The sequence below is a fragment of the Elephas maximus genome, chromosome 4 (genome assembly GCF_024166365.1).
Source record: "Elephas maximus indicus isolate mEleMax1 chromosome 4, mEleMax1 primary haplotype, whole genome shotgun sequence".
NCBI classification, from domain to species: domain Eukaryota; kingdom Metazoa; phylum Chordata; class Mammalia; order Proboscidea; family Elephantidae; genus Elephas; species Elephas maximus.
Genome location: NC_064822.1, coordinates 37,365,616 through 37,386,196, shown reverse-complemented (window position 1 = coordinate 37,386,196; position 20,581 = coordinate 37,365,616). Strand labels below are relative to the sequence as shown.

At 38.9% G+C, this 20,581-nt stretch overlaps 1 protein-coding gene across 1 annotated transcript in view; it reads left to right on the top strand.

Moving 5' to 3' along the window:
- The window catches only part of MALRD1 (MAM and LDL receptor class A domain containing 1), a 958,969-nt gene that overhangs the window by 118,840 nt on the left and 819,548 nt on the right, over window positions 1-20,581 (top strand). The window contains exon 11 of the mRNA XM_049881884.1: window positions 2,256-2,405. Coding sequence (XP_049737841.1) covers window positions 2,256-2,405 — 150 coding nt within the window. The remainder of the gene's footprint in view (window positions 1-2,255; window positions 2,406-20,581) is intronic.

Below are 20,581 nucleotides of genomic sequence, written 5' to 3'. Positions count from 1 at the left end.
AGAAAGATGGAAACAACCTAGATGCCCATCAACAGAGGAATGGATAAACAAACTGTGGTAAATACACACAATGGAGTATTATGAAATGATAAAGAAAAATGATGAATCTGTGAAGCATTTCATAACATGGATCAATCTGTAGGGCATTGTGGTAAGTGAAATAAGTCAGTCACAAAAGGCCAAATATTATGAGACCATTACTGTAAAAACCATGAAAATGTTTACACACAAAAAGAAATAATCTTTGATGGTTACAAGGGAGGGGAGGGGCGGGCATGGGAAAACACTAAATAAGACAATAGATAAATGGTAACTTTGGTGAAGGGTAAGACAGTACATATTTCTGGGGAAGCCAAAACACAACTCATACAAGGCAAGGTCATGGAAGCTTCATAGACACATCCATACTCCTGGCAGAACCTATTTACTGCACTGAGGACTGTGGGAACCATGGTCTTAGGGAACATCTAGCTCAATTCATAGTTTATAAAGAATATGTGCTACATTCTACTTTGGTGAGTAGCATCTGAGGTCTTAGAAGCCTGTGAGTGGCCATCTAAGATTCTCCACTGTTCTCACCCCTTCAGGAGCAAGGGAAAATGCAGAAAACTAAAGACACAAGGAAAAGATTAGTCCAAAGGACTAGTGGACCACAACTGCCACAGCTTCCACCAGACTCAGACCGGTACAACTAGATGGTGCCCGGCTACCACCAGTGACTGCTCTGACAGGGATCACAATAGGGGGCCCCAGACAGAGCAGGAGAAAAACGTAGAATAAAACTCTGAACTCACGAAAAAAAAAATAAAAGACCAGACTTATTGGCTTGACAGAGACTGGAGAAAGCCTGAAAGTATGGCTCCCAGGCACCCTTTTATCTCAGTAATGAAGTCACTCCCAAGGTTCACCCTTCGGCCAAAGATTAGACAGGTCCATAAAACAAAACGAGACTAAAGGAGCACACCAGCCCAGGAGCAAGGACTAGAAAGCATAAGGGGACAGGAAAGCTGGTAATAGGAAACCCAATGTTGAGAATGAAGAGTGTTGACATTTCTTGGTCTTGTTAACCAATGTCATAAAACAATATGTGTACTGTTTAACGAGAAGCTAATTTGTTCTGTAAACCTTCATCTAAAATACAATTTAAAAAAATAAAGAAAAACTGGGTGTGGGGTATAAGGGAATACTCTATACCGTCTTACCGATAATTTTGTGAAACTATAACTATTCTAAAATAAAATTTTATTTAAAATAAAAAAGAAATCAATTTCTCAAAAGCAAAAATCAATTTGTCAGAATTTCTAGTTTACTGCCCAGTTCTCTGAAACCTGCTGTTGTTCCAGTTAATTTGGTGTCAAAGTTGAGAAAGGAGCTTATATAGCTTACCTCAAACCGTTTCTCTAGAACTGTTTTGTGATAAATGTAGGAACTGAAGTATTTGCCGACTTTTTAGTATTCTCTTTCTTTTATGTACTAAGAGAATGGTTTATATGAAAAAAAGCAAAGCTCAGAATATCTGATTTAACTGCAATTCCAAAATGGCTAAGCATTTTCTTTGGAGAAACAAAGTAGCAAAATGGGACAAATACTGGTATGTTCACCTCAAGCTCTTCTGGTGTCCAGACTAAAATTTAATTCTCCGTTTTCAAATTGATGTTTTTTTTTTTTTTCATACCATCTCATGAAGTTCATACGTGGCAGGTGAAAAGCTCAAAAGTTTCACCTTGCATCATTAAATTTGATTGCATCGTTAAATTTGGTCAATTAGAGTGATATGTGCCAGACTTCTAGATAGACTACAGAAAGGTGAGGCTTCACATGGCCTTCAGTGAGAACACCTCAGTGAGGTTGGAAGAAGAGAAGATGGTGGGCTCGAACCTCCAACTTTCAGTTAAAAAAAAAAAAAATTCCGACAAGTTGATTCTGACTCAGCGAGATTCTGACTCATAGCGACGCTATAGGACAGGGTAGAACAGCCCCATAGGGTTTCCAAGGAGTGCTTGGTGGATTTGAACTGCTGACCTTTTTTGGTTAGCAGCTGTACCTCTTAACCACTAGGCCACCAGGGATTCCATACCTTTGGTTAACAGCCGAGGGTTTAACCACTGTGTTACCAGGCCTCCTTTTTCTGATAATTAGAAAAAATTCATTACACAGGGGATGATTATTCTGATCACCTCGGTTTTATTGACTAATATCAAGACCATGTTTCACTGCATTTCACCTTAACGGGCTTTCTTTTCCATGTATAATAGCATCAAATCATATCATGTGTGACTTCGAGACTGGTTTCTGTGGCTGGAAGCAGTTACTCACGGAAGACCCACTCTGGGAACTAGTGAATGGACTGATGGGTGGAGAGCACCATCTTCCCGATGCTGACCACACAACAAACACAAGTCATGGTAGGACTTTTTCCTTAAAAAAAAAAAAGTATATATGTATATATTAATATTTATATGTAATTTTTTTCTTTTTCTCAAGTTGCTGAATGATAATACTTTGTATTTTCATTGGTATCTATTAGACTATATAAGTACAATTCTGGCTTTTCTTCCTTTAACCCCTCCTGTCCAACTTAATAATTGGTAATTATTTGAATTTCCAGAAAGAAGCATTGTCTTAATAATTAACATTTGTTGTCTCATTTTTTTAACTAGACTTTATTTTTTAGAACCATTTAACAGTTTATAGGTTTGTTTTGGTTTAGGTTATAGAGAATTGCACAGGAAATACAGAACTCCCATATACCCTTCTCCCACCCACGGTTTCCTCTATTATTAGCAACTTGCACATGGGGCACATTTATTACAGTTGATGAACCAATATCGATACATTATTATGGATTTAAATCCATAGTGTTTTAGAGTTCACTCTGTGTTGAATAGTCCTTTGGGTTTTGACAAATGCGTAATATCACTTGTCCCCCATTATAGTATTATACGGAATAGCTTCACTGCCATAAAAGTGCCCCGTGCTCCACTTATTCATTACTGCCTGCCCCCTCCAACCTCTGGCAACCACTTCTCTTTTTACTGTTGCCGTGGTTTTACCTTTTCCAGCATGTAATATAGTTGGAATCAAACGGTATATAGCCTTTTAAAACTGGCTTCTTTCACTTTGCAGTATGTATTTGAAGTTCCTCCATTTCTTTTTGTGATTTGATAACTCACGTCTTTTTATGACTGAATATTTTATTGTATTGCTATGCCACTCACCTATTGAAGGATATCTTGGCTGCTTCCACCTTTGGGAAATCATGAATAAAGCTGCTATAAACATTCATGTGCAACTTTTGTTGGTTATAAGCTTTTAGCTCATTTGAGTAAATACATAAAAAAAATACATAGGGGTGCATATATCTTACCCCAACTCTCTTTTGCTTGCTTGTTTAATCTTTTTTATATCTCAAGGGAGATTGACTCAAGATACAACCTAAACCTGTAGATTGTGTCCTGCCTCGTTAACATAACTGCCTCTAATTCTGCCTTATTCACATCATGGAGATTAGGATTTACAACACATAGATAATTACATCAGATCACAAAATGGAGAATAATTACATAATACTGAGGATCATGGCCTAGCCAAGTTGACACATATTTTAGGGAAACAAAATTCAATCTACAACAGTAGGCTTCCCTTCTTTTTAGAACTATTCAATTCCTGCAAAAGAGAAAGAAAAATAGTGTAATATTCCTTCTGGGAACAAAGAACAGGGATTTTATCTACAAACACTTGAGTGCAATTTAATCACTCTTCAGGCTTCTTTGTAATGAAAAGTCTTACTTCTTTCTCATTTTTTTAACCACTATTATAATTTTTATATATTCTATTAAAATATAGCAACCATAACTACACATAGCATTCCAATAAGGGTTCATGAGATTCCAATAAAAACAGAAGGATTGTGTTGTATTTTTCTCTTTTGTTTCTATTTTTATGTCATCAGATACCATTCACTGTACACATTTAAATCATATTGACTTCAGAATAACACAACTGTACTAGGGATCTTCTAAGTTCACTTAACCCCATTGAACTTGATCATATTTCTTTTTCCTTTGAGTTTTCTAAAGAAGCATGCCAAAAACCTTTGAACCTATTTTTAATCACAACCATTGGAAATTTGGTTTGGTGGCACATGGGGCTAGAACTTTGACTATCTTATCTGGCCCATACCTAGCTCATTTATTTAATAGTGGAGTGAGTTCTTAATTCTTGCTTTTGTGTCAGTAAGGCTTAGTTTTTCTTGAACATTTTGTGACAGTTTGGATAAAGTTTAAAATAAAAAGGAACCTAATGGAAACTATATAGTACACTTCCCAAGCTCATATGCTGTTTCATTTCTTTTCTTTATTCCAACCAATTATTGAGTACATACCATGCACTAGAAGTGGATGTACAGATTTGAAAGCCATTGTCAATGTCATTGAGGTGTTTTAAGTCCAGTAGTTGAAGCAAAATAAGAAACTGCGTTATGATATGATAAATGCTTTACAGGGCGGGGAGTGATTGAAAGGAATTAGAGATACCTCACTGAAGGAGGTGACCCTTGAACCAAGCACTGAAGAAAATTGAAAAGTAGCCAGGAAGGCAGAACTGATCAAATCAAAAAGAAATGGCAGAATCAGAGCATGTGTCTCAATTACAGGAAATATCCTGAAAGAGTATGGGAGAAATGTAGGCAGTTCTGATGGAGAGACATGTATGGTTAAGTATGGAGTATAGAAAAACTGAAACATGAAAAGAAGGAAGGTACTTATAGAGAGTGTCTAGGAATTTGAAATTTACCTGGAGGATGTTAGTGATCTAATTAGCCCTATTTAAGCTTGTGGCCAATCAGATTTGTTCTAAAAGACTATTCTGGTAGACATCAGGAATATGGAGATGGTCAAAGCCTAGGCTACAGAAAACACGAATGTGCTGAATTAATATAAGTAAGAGATGTTGAAAGCCGAGCCAGTGTAGCAGTTCCCAGAAGAAAGCCGCTTGCATTTTGTGTTGTGTTGTTCTTATGTAAAAACTGCCATCACAAGGTAGTAAAGAGCATGGGCTGCTGGCAATCAAGTCATGGTTATGATGCTGGGCAAGTTGCTTAATACTTTTGTGCTTTACCATTTTTAGGTATAAATTAGGGAAAATAAAAGTACCTTTCACATAAGATTTTTATGAGGATTAAATGACATGATTCTTGTTAATACTTTTTCATAAACTAAGAACCCCATAAATGTGGATAGATATTGGTGGTGGTGGTGTCATGTACAGTTTTTAAAAAAGGCCATTCCAGTAGGAATAATACAAGGGTTGTGATAATTAGAAAACACGTTTATAATTCACCTTCAGACTCATGCCCATTTATAATTACTACTTACGATTTATGCTAACAAGATTCTCAGAAAGTCACAGACCCATTTTTCTTTGCCTGTGGTATAAACAATGTTGAAAGATATCAATTCAACTAAGAAAACTGGGGCACCTGTTATCATTCAAAGTATGAAAGCGGAAGATATTTTAGTCCTTCTGTTTTTAGAAAGGGCAAGTTAAAAAAAAATTGGATCATAGAGTCAACACATCTTTATTAAAGGTTATAATTATCAAACCTTAAGACAATAATAGTGGACTTAAATAAAAATGAAGAGAAGGAAAAAACAAAACAAACAGAAAACAGGAGCAGGAAGAGAAAAGAAAGAATGAAATGGAAGTTCTGAGTGAGCACAGTAGAGTCAATTGAATAATTCCCGTACTAAGACCATAGTGTTCCAGTCCATTTGGTTTTCCGGGCTTTAGGTTTATAGCACTCAGATTTTTAAAAACTGCTTCATCTCCGGTATTTGTTGTTGTTGTTATTCAGGCACAGTTTACGTAAAAAATTGAATTGGTTGACATATGTAGCTTTTTCTTTCTTTTTTTTCTAAAGTGAAGCCCTTCTGATTTTCCTTTCCATCTTTTTAGCTTGGATTTTACTTTCCCATTTTTAGCAGGATATCCTGGTGGTGTACTGGTTAAGAGCTACGGATGCTAACCAAAAGATCAGCAGTTGGTATCCAGCAGCCGCTCCTTGGAAACCCTATGGGGCAGTGCTACTCTGTCCTGTGGGGTTGCTATGAGTTGAAATCAACTCGATGGCAATTTTTTTTCTTTTTTTTTTAGCCACCCTGACAAATCCAAATATGTAACTCCTGTTAATTATCTCATACTTTTATTTTCACTTGTATAACAGTATAAACATGTATACCCAATAGATACATACACGTTCAAAGTTATAAGCATTTCTGTGATTGTTCATTTTACAAAAATGAGATCATACTGTTTACTGTCTCCATCTTGCTTTCTTCACAAAGATAGCTCATGGCAGTTTTTCCAAGTCAACAAGTATAGTCTGATTTTTTTTTTCACTTATATATTAAAATATAATTTAAATCCAGTATAATTCAATCTTTTTAGTGTATAGTCACTGAGTTTTAACACATACATACAGTCATGTAACCATTACAAAAATCAAGATATAAAACAGCTCCATTAACCCTCAAATTCTGTGACATGTTGTAGACAACACTTCCCCCACCTCCAGCCACTGGCACCCGCTGATCTGATTTATACCCCTATAATTGTGTCTTTTCTGGAATGTCGTATAAATGGATCATACAGCATTTGGGGTGTGGCTTCTTTCAGTTAGCATACTGGATTTGAGATTCCGTCTTGTTGTTGGTTGCAGCATTAGTTCCTTCTTTTTTCTACTGAGTAGTGTTCCATTGTATGGATGAACCACAGTTTGCTTATCCATTTTTCAATTGAAAGACATGTGGGTTGTTTCCAAATTTTAGTGATTATAAATAAAATCATCATAAAATTTGAATACAGGTTTTTGTATACAGGTAAGTTTTCATTTCATTTGAGTATTTAACCTAAAAATGCCTGGGTATCATTAATTTTTTCCATTCTGGTTGGTGACAGAACCAGAATTCCAAGCCCTGTATGAACTTTGGGAAACGTTCCAGCTACCCTTTCAGGGATTCTTCTACCAGACTCAGGTAGTTTTCTCACATGCAAGTATTAGCCAGTACTCAGCTGGAGACTTTGAGGGATTCTTTGCAGATCTCTAGAGCTCTTTCTTTGCAAGCCTCTCCAGTACCCTGCCTTGTAAAAATTAGCTACCTGGGTCTCCCTAAACTCCCAACTCCATCTTTTCAATTCAGTGAGACCACCGCACTCCTCCTTGGTTCTGTCTCCCTGTGTCACAGCCTGGAAACTGCCCAGGCAGTAAGCTGGGACACCATGTGGCTTACCGCATTTGTTTCTCCTCTGTCGAACATCACCGTTCTCTGCTGCTCATTGTCCTACATTTGAATACCATTATTTAATTTTTTCTTCCCTGGTTTAAAGCAGGTAACTAAACCTGGTCTCTGATACTAAATTTTGCCTGGAAGCAGATGCCTAATTCGTTGTGTTGTTGTTATTTAATTTCTGCATAATAAGCTTTGATCTGAACCTGCCATAATGTATCTAGCCATTCCCCTATTGAGTGACATTAATATCATGACAAAAAATCAAAAACAAAATCCATTGCCATCGAGTCAATTCTGACTCATACGGACCGTACAGGACAGGCTGGAACTGCCCCATAGGGTTTCCAAGGATCACTTGGTGGATTACAATTGCTGACCTTTTGGTTAGCAGCTGAGCTCTTAACTCTTAACCGCTGTACCACCAGTACTGCAAAAATCATTCTGGTACATATTTGCTCATATAAGGTGCCTTCAAGTTTATGGAATAGGTAACTAGAAATAAGACTCCTATATTTTTCTACCAAAATTTTCATTTGTACTTTTAATAAATATCAATAGATTACTTCCCACCAAAATATTGTTGTTGTTTTTAGGTGCCATTGAATTGGTTCTGACTCATAGCAACCCAGTGTACAACATAACAAAACACTGCCTGGTCCTGTGCCCTCCTCTCCATCATTGTTATGCTTGAGCCCATTGTTGCAGCCGCTGTGTCAGTCCATCTCCTTCAGGGTCTTCTTCTTTTTTTGCTGACCCTCTACTTTACCAAACGTGATGTCCTTTCCCCAGGACTGATCCCTCCTGATAGAAAGTCCAAAGTATGTGAGATGTAGTCTTGCCATCCTTGCTTCTAAGGAACTTTCTGACTGTACTTCTTCCGAGACAGATTTGTCTGTTCTTTTGGCAGTCCATGGTATATTCAATGTTCTTCACCAACACCGTAATTCAAAGGCATCAGTTCTTCTTCAGGCTTCCTTATTCATTGTTCAGATTTTGCTTGCATATGAAGCTATTGAAAACACCGTGGCTTGGATCAGGTGCACCTTAGTCTTCAAGGTGACATCTTTGGTTTTCAATATTTTAAAGAGGTCTTTTGCAGCAGATTTGCCCAGTGCAACGTGTCTTTTGATTTCTTGACTGCTGCTTCCATGAGTGTTTACTGTGGATCCAAGTAAAATGAAATCCTTGACAACTTCAACATTTTCTCCGTGTATCACGATGTTTCTTATTCGTCCAGTTGTGAGGATTTTTGTTTTCTTTATGTCGAGGTGTAATCCATACCAAAGTCTTTGATCTTCATCAATAATTTCTTCAAGTCCTCTTTACTTTCAGCAAGTGAAGTTGTCTCATCTGCATATTGCAGGTTAATGAGTCTTCCTCTAATCCTGATGCCCCATTCTTCTTCATATAGTCCAGCTTCTCAGATTATTGGCTGAGCATACAGATTGAATAAGTATGGTGAACGGATACAACCCTGACGCACATCCTTCTTGATTTTAAACCACACAGTATCCCCTTGTTCTATTTGTATGACTGCCTCTTGATCTATGTACAGGTTCCTCATGAACACAATTAAGTGTCCTGGAGTTCCCATTCTTCGCAATGTTATCCATAATTTGTTCTGATCCACATAGTCGAATGCCTTTGCATAGTCAATAAAACACAGGTAGACATCTTTCTGCTATTCTTTGCTTTCTGACAGGATCCATCTGACATCAGCAGTGATATCCCTGGTTCCACATCCTCTTCTGAATCTGGCTTGAATTTCTGGCAGTTCCCTGTCGATGTACTGCTGAACCCACTTCTAAATGATCTTCAGCAAAATTTTACTTATGCGTGATATTAATGATATTTTTTTGATAATTTCTGCATTTGACTGAATCACTATTCTGTGGAATAGGCATAAACATGGATCTCTTTCAGTTGGTTGGTCAGATAGTTGTCTTCCAAATTTCTTCCAGTGCTGCATCCTTTTGTTGGAACATCTCAATTGGTTTTCTGTCAATTCCTGGAGCCTTGATTTTTGCCAAGGCCTTCAGTGCAGCTTGGACTTCTTCCTTCAGTACCATTGGTTCCTGATCATATGCTACCTCCTGAAATGGTTGAATGTTGACCATTCTTTTTTGGTATAGTGATTCTGTATATCCTTCCACCTTCTTTTGATACTTCCTGTGTTGTTTAATATTTTCCCCATAGACTCCTTCAATATTGAAATTTGAGGCTTGAATTTTTTCTGCAGTTCTTTCAGCTGGAGAAATGCCAAAACATTAATACTTCGATTTCCCCTGGCAAAATATGAGAGTGTCCTTTATTTGCCTATCATCAATAGATACTATAATTCTCTTGGAATTTTTTTCTAGCTTATGGGTGTAAAATTATTTTGCATGTAATCCATATTTATATGTCTCTGAAAAAGATATTTTCAGATATTTACTGGACGTTTAAGTTTGCTGTTGTGTAAACCCTTTGCTCTTCTTTCTATTGGGTGCCTTGTCTTATATCTCACGTATATTAACTTTCTCATATTTATTACAGTTATATTTTCTGAATAACTAACCTCTTGACTTTCCATTTGAAATATTTTACAATATATGTGTTTTCAATTTTTATATCTTCAAATACATATTTATTTTGTGTTGAAATAAAACTTTGGCATTTCCAGGCTTGGTTAAGATATTTCTTGTATTCTCTAAGTTATACAGAGAGACTATTAGACTTTTTGGTATGATTCGTTACTGATAGGTGGTATACGTTTGGGTCTGTTTCTGGACTGTTTCTGTCCCATTTATCAGTTTATCTGTCCTTGCACATTTCACATGCTACCTTAACTACTGTAGCTTTAGAATAGGTCTAGATATCTGGTTGGATAAATCTTCCAGCTTTACTTTTTCCAGATACTGTATGTCAGCTCTTGATATTTACCTTTTCATATGAACAAGAATCATCTTTTCACACCCAAGGAAAAAAGTTATGCTAGATTTTGATTGAACAACATTGACTCTATAATTGGGTAAAATTTATATCTTAGAATGTTGATACAACATTCCATGATCATGTCATATTTCTCAATTTATTTAGGTCTTCTTTAGTTTTTCTAAATAATATTTTACAGGTTTCATTAGAGAGGTTTGAAAATTTTTTTTTTGCTAATGATTTTTTAGCAAAAATAATATTTTTGTAATCATTGTAACTGTTACTTTTTTTTTTTTTAATTTTTATTAAGCTTCAAGTGAACATTTACCATTCCAATCAGTCTGTCACATGTAGGTTTACATACATCTTACTCCCTTCTCCCACTTGCTCTCCCCCATTGAGTCAGCCCTTATAGTCTCTCGTTTCGTGCCAATTTTGCCATCTTCCCTCTCTCTCTATCTTCCCATCCCCCCTCCAGTCAAGAGTTGCCTACACACTCTCCCGTGTCCACCTGATTTAATTAGCTCACTCTTCATCAGCATCTCTCTCCCCCCCACTGACCAGTCCTTTTCATGCCTGATGATTTGTCTTCGGGGATGATTCCTGTCCTGTGCCATCAGAAGTTCTGGGGAGCATTGTCTCTGGGATTCCTCTAGTCGCAATCATACCATTAGGTGTGGTCTTTTAGTGAGAATTTGGGGTCTGTATCCCATTGGTCTCCTGCTCCCTCAGGAGTTGTCTGTTGTGCTCCCTGACAGGACAGACATCGATTGTGGCTGGGCACCAACTAGTTCTTCTGGTCTCAGGATAATGTAGGTCTCTGGTTCATATGGCCCTTTCTGTCTCTTGGGTTCTTAGTTGTCGTGTGACCTTGGTGTTCTTCCTTTGCCTTTGCTCCAGGTGGGTTGAGACCAATTAATGTATTTTAGATGGCCGCTTGTTGGCATTTAGGACCCCAGGTGCCACAATTCAAAGTGGGATGCAGAGTGTTTTCATAATAGAATTGTTTTGCCCATTGACTTAGAAGTCCCCTCAAACCAAGTTCCCCAGACCCCAGCCCCTGCTTCGCTGACCTTTGAAGCTTTCATTTTATCCCGGAAACCTCTTTACTTTTAATCCAGTCCAATTAGGCTGACCTTCCTTGTTTTGAGTGTTGTCTTTCCCTTCACCCAAAGCAGTTCTTATCTACAGAATGATCAATAAAAAGCCCTCTCCCTCCCTCCCTCCCTCCCTCCCTCCCTCCCTCCCTCCCTCCCTCCCTCCCTCCCTCCCTCCCTCCCTCCCCCCTTTGTAACCACAAAAGTATGTGTTCTTTTCCGTTTTTTCTGTTTCTCAAGATCTTATAATAGTGGTCTTATACAATATTTGTCCTTTTGCAACTGACTCATTTCGCTCAGCATAATGCCTTCCAGATTCCTCCATGTTATGAAATGTTTCAGAGATTCCTCACTGTTCTTTATCGATGCGTAGTATTCCATTGTGTGAATATACCACAATTTATTTACCCATTCGTCCGTTGATGGACATCTTGGTTGCTTCCCGCTTTTTGCTATTGTAAACAGAGCTGCAATAAACATGGGTGTGCATATATCTGTTTGTGTGAAGGCTCTTGTATCTTTAGGGTATATTCCGAGGAGTGGGATTTCTGGGTTGTATGGTAGTTCTATTTCTAACTGTTTAAGATAACGCCAGATGGATTTCCAAAGTGGTTGTACCATTTTACAATCCCACCAGCAGTGTATGAGAGTTCCAATCTCTCCGCAGCCTCTCCAACATTTATTATTTTGTGTTTTTTGAATTAATGCCAGTCTAGTTGGTGTCAGATGGAATCTCATCGTAGTTTTAATTTGCATTTCTCTAATGGCTAATGATCGAGAGCATTTTCTCATGTATCTGTTGGCTGCCTGAATATCTTCCTTAGTGAAATGTGTGTTCATATCCTTTGCCCACTTCTTGATTGGGTTGTTTGTCTTTTTGTGGTTGAGTTTTGACAGAATCATGTAGATTTTAGAGATCAGGCGCTGGTCTGAGATGTCATAGCTGAATATTCTTTCCCAGTCTGTAGGTGGTCTTTTTACTCTTTTGGTGAAGTCTTTAGATGAGCATAGGTGTTTGATTTTTAGGAGCTCCCAGTTATCTGGTTTCTCTTCATCATTTTTGGTAATGTTTTGTATTCTGTTTATGCCCTGTATTAGGGCTCCTAGGGTAGATCCTATTTTTTCTTCCATGATTTTTATCGTTTTAGCCTTTATGTTTAGGTCTTTGATCCACTTGGAGTTAGTTTTTGTGCATGGTGTGAGGTATGGGTCCTGTTTCATTCTTTTGCAAATGGATATCCAGGTATGCCAGCACCATTTTTAAAAAGACTATTATTTGCCCAGTTGACTGACACTGGTCCTTTGTCAAATATCAGCTGCTCATACGTGGATGGATTTATATCTGGGTTCTCAATTCTGTTCCATTGGTCTATGTGCCTGTTGTTGTACCAGTACCAGGCTGTTTTGACTACTGTAGCTATATAATAGGTTCTGAAATCAGGTAGGGTGAGGCCTCCCACTTTCTTCTTCTTTTTCAGTAATGTTTTGCTTATCCGGGGGTTCTTTCCTTTCCATATGAAATTAGTGATTTGTTTCTCTATTCCCTTAAAGTATGACATTGGTATTTGGATTGGAAGTGCATTGTATGTATAAATGGCTTTTGGTAGAATAGACATTTTTACTATGTTAAGTCTTCCTATCCATGAGCAGGGTATGTTTTTCCACTTAAATATGTCCTTTTGAATTTCTTGTAGCAGAGTTTTATAGTTTTCTTTGTATAGGTCTTTTACATTTTTGGTAAGATTTATTCCTAAGTATTTTATCTTCTTGGGGGCCACTGTGAATGGTATTGATTTGGTTATTTCCTCTTCGGTGTTCTTTTTGTTGATGTAGAGGAATCCAAGTGATTTTTGTATGTTTATTTTATATCCTGAGACTCTTCCAAACTCTTCTATTAGTTTCAGTAGTTTTCTGGAGGATTTCTTAGGGTTTTCCATGTATACGATCATGTCATCTGCAAATAGTGATAGCTTTACTTCCTCCTTACCAATCTGGATACCCTTTATTTCTTTGTCTAGCCTAATTGCCCTGGCTAGGACTTCAAGTACGATGTTGAATAAGAGCGGTGATAAAGGGCATCCTTGTCTGGTTCCCGTTCTCAAGGGAAATGCTTTCAGGTTCTCTCCATTTAGAGTGATATTGGCCGTTGGCTTTGCATAGATGCCCTTTATTATGTTGAGGAATTTTCCTTCAATTCCTATTTTGGTTAGAGTTTTTATCATAAATGGGTGTTGAACTTTGTCAAATGCCTTTTCTGCATCAATTGATAAGATCATGTGGTTTTTATCTTTTGTTTTATTTATGTGATGGATTACATTAATGGTTTTTCTGATATTAAACCAGCCTTGCATACCTGGTATAAATCCCACTTGATCAGGGTGTATTATTTTTTTGATGTGTTGTTGGATTCTATTGGCTAGAATTTTGTTGAGGATTTTTGCATCTATGTTCATGAGGGATATAGGTCTAAAATTTTCTTTTTTTGTAATGTCTTTACCTGGTTTTGGTATCAGGGAGATGGTAGCTTCATAGAATGAGTTGGGTAGTATTCCGTCTTTTTCTATACTTTGAAATACCTTCAATAGTAATGGTATTAAGTCTTCTCTGAAAGTTTGGTAGAACTCTGCAGTGAAGCCATCTGGGCCAGGACTTTTTTTTGTTGGAAGTTTTTTGATTACCGTTTCAATCTCTTTTTTTGTTATGGGTCTATTTAGTTGTTCTACTTCTGAATGTGTTAGTTTAGGTAGGTAGTATTGTTCCAAGAGTTTATCCATTTCTTCTAGGTTTTCAAATTTGTTAGAGTACAATTTTATGTAGTAATCTGATATGATTCTTTTGATTTCATTTGGTTCTGTTGTGATGTGGTCCTTCTCGTTTCTTATTCGGGTTATTTGTTTCCTTTCCTGTTTTTCTTTAGTCAGTCTAGCCAGTGGTTTATCAATTTTGTTAATTTTTTCAAAGAACCAGCTTTTGGCTTTGTTAATTCTTTCAATTGTTTTTCTGTTCTCTAATTCATTTAGTTCAGCTCTAATTTTTATTATTTGTTTTCTTCTGGTGGCTGATGGGTTCTTTTGTTGCTCATTTTCTATTTGTTCAAGTTGTCGGGACAGTTCTCTGATTTTGGCTCTTTCTTCTTTTTGTATGTGTGCATTTATCGATATAAATTGGCCTCTGAGCACTGCTTTTGCTGTGTCCCAGAGGTTTTGATAGGAAGTATTTTCATTCTCGTTGCGTTCTAAGAATTTCCTTATTCCCTCCTTGATGTCTTCTATAAGCCAGTCTTTTTTCAGGAGGGTATTGTTCATTTTCCAAGTATTTGATTCCTTTTCCCTAGTTTTTCTGTTATTGATTTCTAGCTTCATTGCCTTGTGGTCTGAGAAGATGCTTTGTAATATTTCGATGTTTTGGATTCTGGAAAGATTTGTTTTATGACCTAATATGTGGTCTATTCTAGAGAATGTTCCATGTGCGCTAGAAAAAAAAGTATATTTTGCAGCAGTTGGGTGGAGAGTTCTGTATAAGTCAATGAGGTCGAGTTGGTTGATTGTTGTAAGTAGGTCTTCCGTGTCTCTATTGAGCTTCTTACTGGATGTCCTGTCCTTCTCCGAAAGTGGTGTGTTGAAGTCTCCTACTATATATGTGGAGGTGTCTATCTCACTTTTCAATTCTGTTAAAATTTGATTTATGTATCTTGCAGCCCTGTCATTAGGTGCGTAAATATTTAATATGGTTATGTCTTCCTGATCAATTGTCCCTTTTATCATTATATAGTGTCCTTCTTTATCCTTTGTGGCGGATTTAAGTCTAAAGTCTATTTTGTCAGAAATTAATATTGCTACTCCTCTTCTTTTTTGCTTATTGTTTGCTTGATATATTTTTTTCCATCCTTTGAGTTTTAGTTTGTTTGTGTCTCTAAGTCTAAGGTGTGTCTCTTGTAGGCAGCATATAGATGGATCGTGTTTTTTTATCCAGTCCGTGACTCTCTGTCTCTTTATTGGTGCATTTAGTCCATTTACATTCAGCGTAATTATAGATAAGTAAGTTTTTAGTGCTGTCATTTTGATGCCTTTTCATGTGTGTTGTTGGCCATTTCATTTTTCCTCATGCTTTTTTGTGCTGAGACGTTTTTCTTAGTAGCTTGTGAGATCCTCATTTTCATAATGTTTAACTTTGTGTTTATTGAGTCGTTATGTTTTTCTTGGCTTTTTTCTTGAGTTATGGAATTGATATTCCTTTTTGTGGTTACCTTTTTATTTACCCCTATTTTTTTAAGTAAAAACCTAACTTGTATCCTTCTATATCGCCTTGTATCACTCTCCATCTGGCAGTTCAATGCCTCCTATATTTAGTCCCTCTTTTTGATTATTGTGATCGTTTATCTATTGATTTCCATGATTTCCTGTTGTGTGTATTATTTTGTTTATTTATTTATTTTTTAGAATTAGTCTTAATTTGTTTGTTTTTGTGCTTTCCCTATTTGAGTTGCGTTGATATCAGGACGTTCTGTTTTGTGACCTTGTATTGTGCTGGTACCTGATATTATTGGTCATCCGGCCAAACAATCTCCTTTAGCATTTCTTGCAGTCTTGGTTTAGTTTTTGCAAATTCTCTAAACTTGTGTTTATCTGTAAATATCTTAATTTCTCCTTCGTATTTCAGAGAGAGTTTTGCTGGATATATGATCCCTGGTTGCCAGTTTTTCTCGTTCAGTGCTCTGTGTACGTCGTCCCATTCCCTTCTTGCCTGCATGGTTTCTGCTGAGTAGTCTGAACTTATTCTTATTGATTCTCCCTTGAAGGAAACCTTTCTTTTCTCCCTGGCTCCTTTTAAAATTTTCTGTTTGTCTTTGGTTTTGGCGAGTTTGATGATAATATGTCTTGGTGTTTTTCTTTTTGGATCAATCTTAAATGGGGTTCAATGAGCATCTTGGATAGATATCCTTTCGTCTTTCATGATGTCAGGGAAGTTTTGTGTCAGGATTTCTTCAACTATTTTCTCTGTGTTTTCTGTCCCCCCTCCCTGTTCTGGGACTCCAATCACTCGCAAGTTATCCTTCTTGATAGAGTCCCACATGATTCTTAGGGTTTCTTCATTTTTTTTAATTCTTTTATCTGATTTTTTTTCAGCTATGTTGGTGTTGTTTCCCTGGTCCTCCAGAAGTCCCAGTCTACATTCTAATTGCTCGAGTCTGCTCCTCTGACTTTCTATTGCGTTGTCAAATTCTGTAATATTATTGTTAATCTTTTGGATTTCTACATGCTGTCTCTCTATGGATTCTTGCAACTTGTTAATTTTTCCACTATGTTCTTGAATAATCTTTTTGAGTTCTTCAACAGTTTTATCAGTGTGTTCCTTGGCTTTTTCTGCATTTATCCTAATTTCATTTGTGATATCTTTAAGCATTCTGTAAATTAGTTTTTTATATTCTGTATCTGATAATTCCAGGATTGTATCTTCATTTGGGAAAGATTTTGATTCTTTTGTTTGGGGGGTTGGAGAAGCTGTCATGGTCTGTTTCTTTATGTGGTTTGATATGGACTGCTGTCTCCGAGCCATCACTGGGCAACTAGATTTTCCAGGTAGTCGGCTAAAAAAAAATGCAGTCAGATCTCTATCTGAATTCTCCCTCTGGCTCCGGGTATTCGGATGTTAATGGGGCCGCCTGGGGAGGGTGGGGGAGGGATCTGAGAGCTAGGAGTGTAAAAAAAAAAAAGGAGTGTAGCACCACAGAATATAGAGCTGAACACCGCGTTCACGCTCCGCCCCCGTTCGCCAAAATCCGGGCGGGACAGGTCCCCTGCTAGGACGCTGCTTTCCTTGCTCGGATACCAATCACTTCCTCCCGGGGACTTCTCCCTCCGGTGCGCGGCACGGGTCGCGGGCACTGGGTGGGCGTTTCCCGCACGAATGGGTGGGCCCGCCCCCAGGGTCTAGTCAAGCGATTATAACTGGGCCCCACGGTCACGCCCCGCCCGTGCGCATGCCCAAATCCCAGCGGGACGACTTCCGGGTTGGGACGCTGCTTTCCCCGTTCCGGAACCAGTCACTTCCTCCCGGGGACTTCTCCTTCCGGTGCGCCACACCTCTCACACGAACTGGGTGGGCCTGCCCTCTGGGTCAATTCAGGGTAATAAAAATGGACCCCGCGCTCACGCCCCATCCCTGCACGCACCCAGATCCCAGCAGGACGGCACCCCGTCTGGGACGCTGCTTTCCCTGCTTCGGGACCAATCACTTCCTCCCGGGGACTTCTCCTTCCGGTGCTCCACACCTCTCACGCAAACTGGGTGGGCGTCACTCGCACGACCAGGTGGGCCCGCCCCCTGGGTCAATTCAGGGTAATAAAAATGGACCCCGCGCTCACGCCCCGCCCGCGCGCGTGCCCAGATCCCAGCGGAATGGCTCCCCGTCTGGGATGCTGCTTTCCCTGCTTTGAGAACAGTCACTTCCGGGGATTTCTCCCTCCGGTGTGCCGAGCCACACGCACGGACTGGGTGTGCGTCTTCCCGCACGAACGTGTGGGCCCCGCCCCGGGGTCACTTTAGGGAAATATAGTTGACCCCCCCCCCCCCGCTCGCGCCCGGTCGGCTTCTCGCCTAACTCCCGGCAGGACGGCACCCCAGCTGGGACGCTGTTCTCCCCACTCCCAGATCAGTCACTGCCTCCCGGGTGCTTCTCCCTCCGGCTGCGCCTCTACGCCACCTGCGCCAACCAGCTAGACTTCCTCCCGGGATGGGTTCAGGGGGAAGGGGTGGGCCCCCTTTCTGTGCCGTCTGCCCCCCTGGGCTCTGCCCCAGATCGGGCTCCGAAGGTCACCTGCCTGGTACGCTGGGTTCTGGTTCTGAAAACAGTCGCTGTCTGCCCATATTTGTTCGTTTTCCGTCTCTAAGTCTGTGCTTGTTGTTCAGAGTTCGTAGATTGTTATGTATGTGATAGATTCCCTTGTTTTTCTGAGTCTTTGTTGCAAGAGGGATCCGCGGTAGCGTCCACCTAGTCCGCCATCTTGGCCCCGCCTCCTGTAACTGTTACTTTTAAAGACTTTTCTTTTTGATTTGTTTGGTGCAGGTATATACAAATACAATTAGTTTTTCCTTGAATCCAATGGTCTTACTAATGTTACTCATAGAGCTGAGAGTTTACGCATTTTTTAAATTAACTGTGTACACAATTATTTTGTTTGCAAATAATGGCATTATTTCTTTCTTTTTAATTCTTATGCCTTCTATTTTCTTTTCTGGTTTAATTTCACTGGCTTGGACCTCTAGAACAATATCAAGTAGAAGTGGTGATAGCTGCTATACTTGTTCTTCTCTCAGGGGGAAAACTCAATAATTCAAGATTAAGTTTCATGTTTGCTGAAAGACATTTGTATATATCAGATAAGGATGTTCCTTTGTATTCATAGTTTATGCATATGTATATATATGTATATCTATATATAGAGAGAGAGAGCCCTGGTTGCACAGTAGTTAAGTGGTGCAGCTGCCAACCAAAGGATTGGCAATTCAAATCCACCAGCTGCTCCTTGGAAACCCTACTCTGCCCTCTAGGGTCCCTATGTATTTATATAGCTTCCTAAACTGTGGGAGAATAAATTTCTGTTTGTTAAAGCCATCCATTTGTGGTATTTCTGTTATAGCAGCAGTAGATAACTAAGACATTTTTATATCTCAAAAGAGATTGACTCAACATACAACCTAATCCTGTAGATTGAGTCCTGCCTCATTAAAATCACAGAGAAAGGATTTATAACTCATAGAAAAATCACATCAGGTCACAAAATGGTGGATTACCACACAATACTGGGAATCATGGCCTAGCCAGAAAAATTGTGCAAGGAATTATTTTCCATCACAACAATGCACCTGTACATTCTTCAAGGGTAGCAAGTGCTGTTCTATGAGAATTTCATTGGGAAACCTTACCCCATCCATCCTACAGCCCTGATCTTGCCCCTTCAGACTTTTTTTTGTTCCCAAAACTCAAAGAACATTTAAAAGGAACACGATTTGAGTCCCTCAAGGATGCCAAAACATCGTTCAGATGTGGTGTAAATCGAAGAGAGCTGAATTCTTCAGGGAAGGGTTAAACCCAAACTAAACCCAGTGCCATCGAGTCGATTCTGACTCATAGCGACTGTATAGGACAGAGGAGAACTGCCCCACAGAGTTTCCAAGGAGCGCCTGGCAGATTTGAACTGCTGATCCTTTGGTTAGCAGCTGTAGCGCTTAACCACTACGCCACCAGGGTTTTCCAGGGAAGGGTTAGACAGATGGAAACACCGCCTTCAGAAATGTATAGACCTAGATGGAGGATATGTCAAGAAATAATAGCTTCACATTTTTATATTTTTGTTTAATAAAAGTTTCTGTGATTTTGTAGCAATACTTTTTGACTTAGCCTCATATATATATATAACATATATGATATATATGTTGTTGCTGTGTGCTGTCAATTCCAGCTTATAGTGACACTATAGGACAGAATAGAACTGCCCCATAGGGTTTTCTAGGTTATAATCTTTACAGGAGTAGCCCTGGTGGGCAGTGGTTAAAGTGCTTGGCTGCTAACCGAAAGGTTGGCTGTTTGAATCCACCAACTACTTCAGTGGAGAAAGATGTGGCAATCTGCTTCTGTGACTATGGGGAAGGGAGGCCCTGACTGAAGCCAAGGTAACCTATGATCAAGAACCGATGGTACTAAAGGAAGAAGTTCAAGTTGCACTCTAGGCATTGACAAAAAAACAAGGTTCCAGGAATTTACAGAATGTTAACTGAGATGTTTTAACAAACAGATGCAACACTGGAGATGCTCACTTATCTTTGCCAAGAAATCTGGAAGACAGCTACCTGGCCAACTGACTGTTAGAGATCCATATTTGTGCCCATTCCAAAGAAAGGTGATCCAACAAAATGTGCAAATTATCAAACAATATTCATATCACACACAAGTAAAATTTTGCTGAAAATAATTCAAGAGCAATCACAGCAGTACACTGACAGGGAACTGCCAGGAATCCACGTCATATTCTGAAGAGGATGCACAATGAAAATAGCATTGCTGATGTCAGCTGTATCTCAGCTAAAAGCAGAGAATACCAGAAATATGTTTATCTGTGTTTTATTGACTATGCGAAGGCATTCTACTGCCACAACAAATTAAGGATAACATTGCAAAGAATGGGAATTCCAGAACAGTGAATTGTGCTTGTGAGGAATCTGTACCAAGAGATAGTCATTCATATAGAACAAGGGGGTACTGCGTGGTTTAAAATGAGGAGAG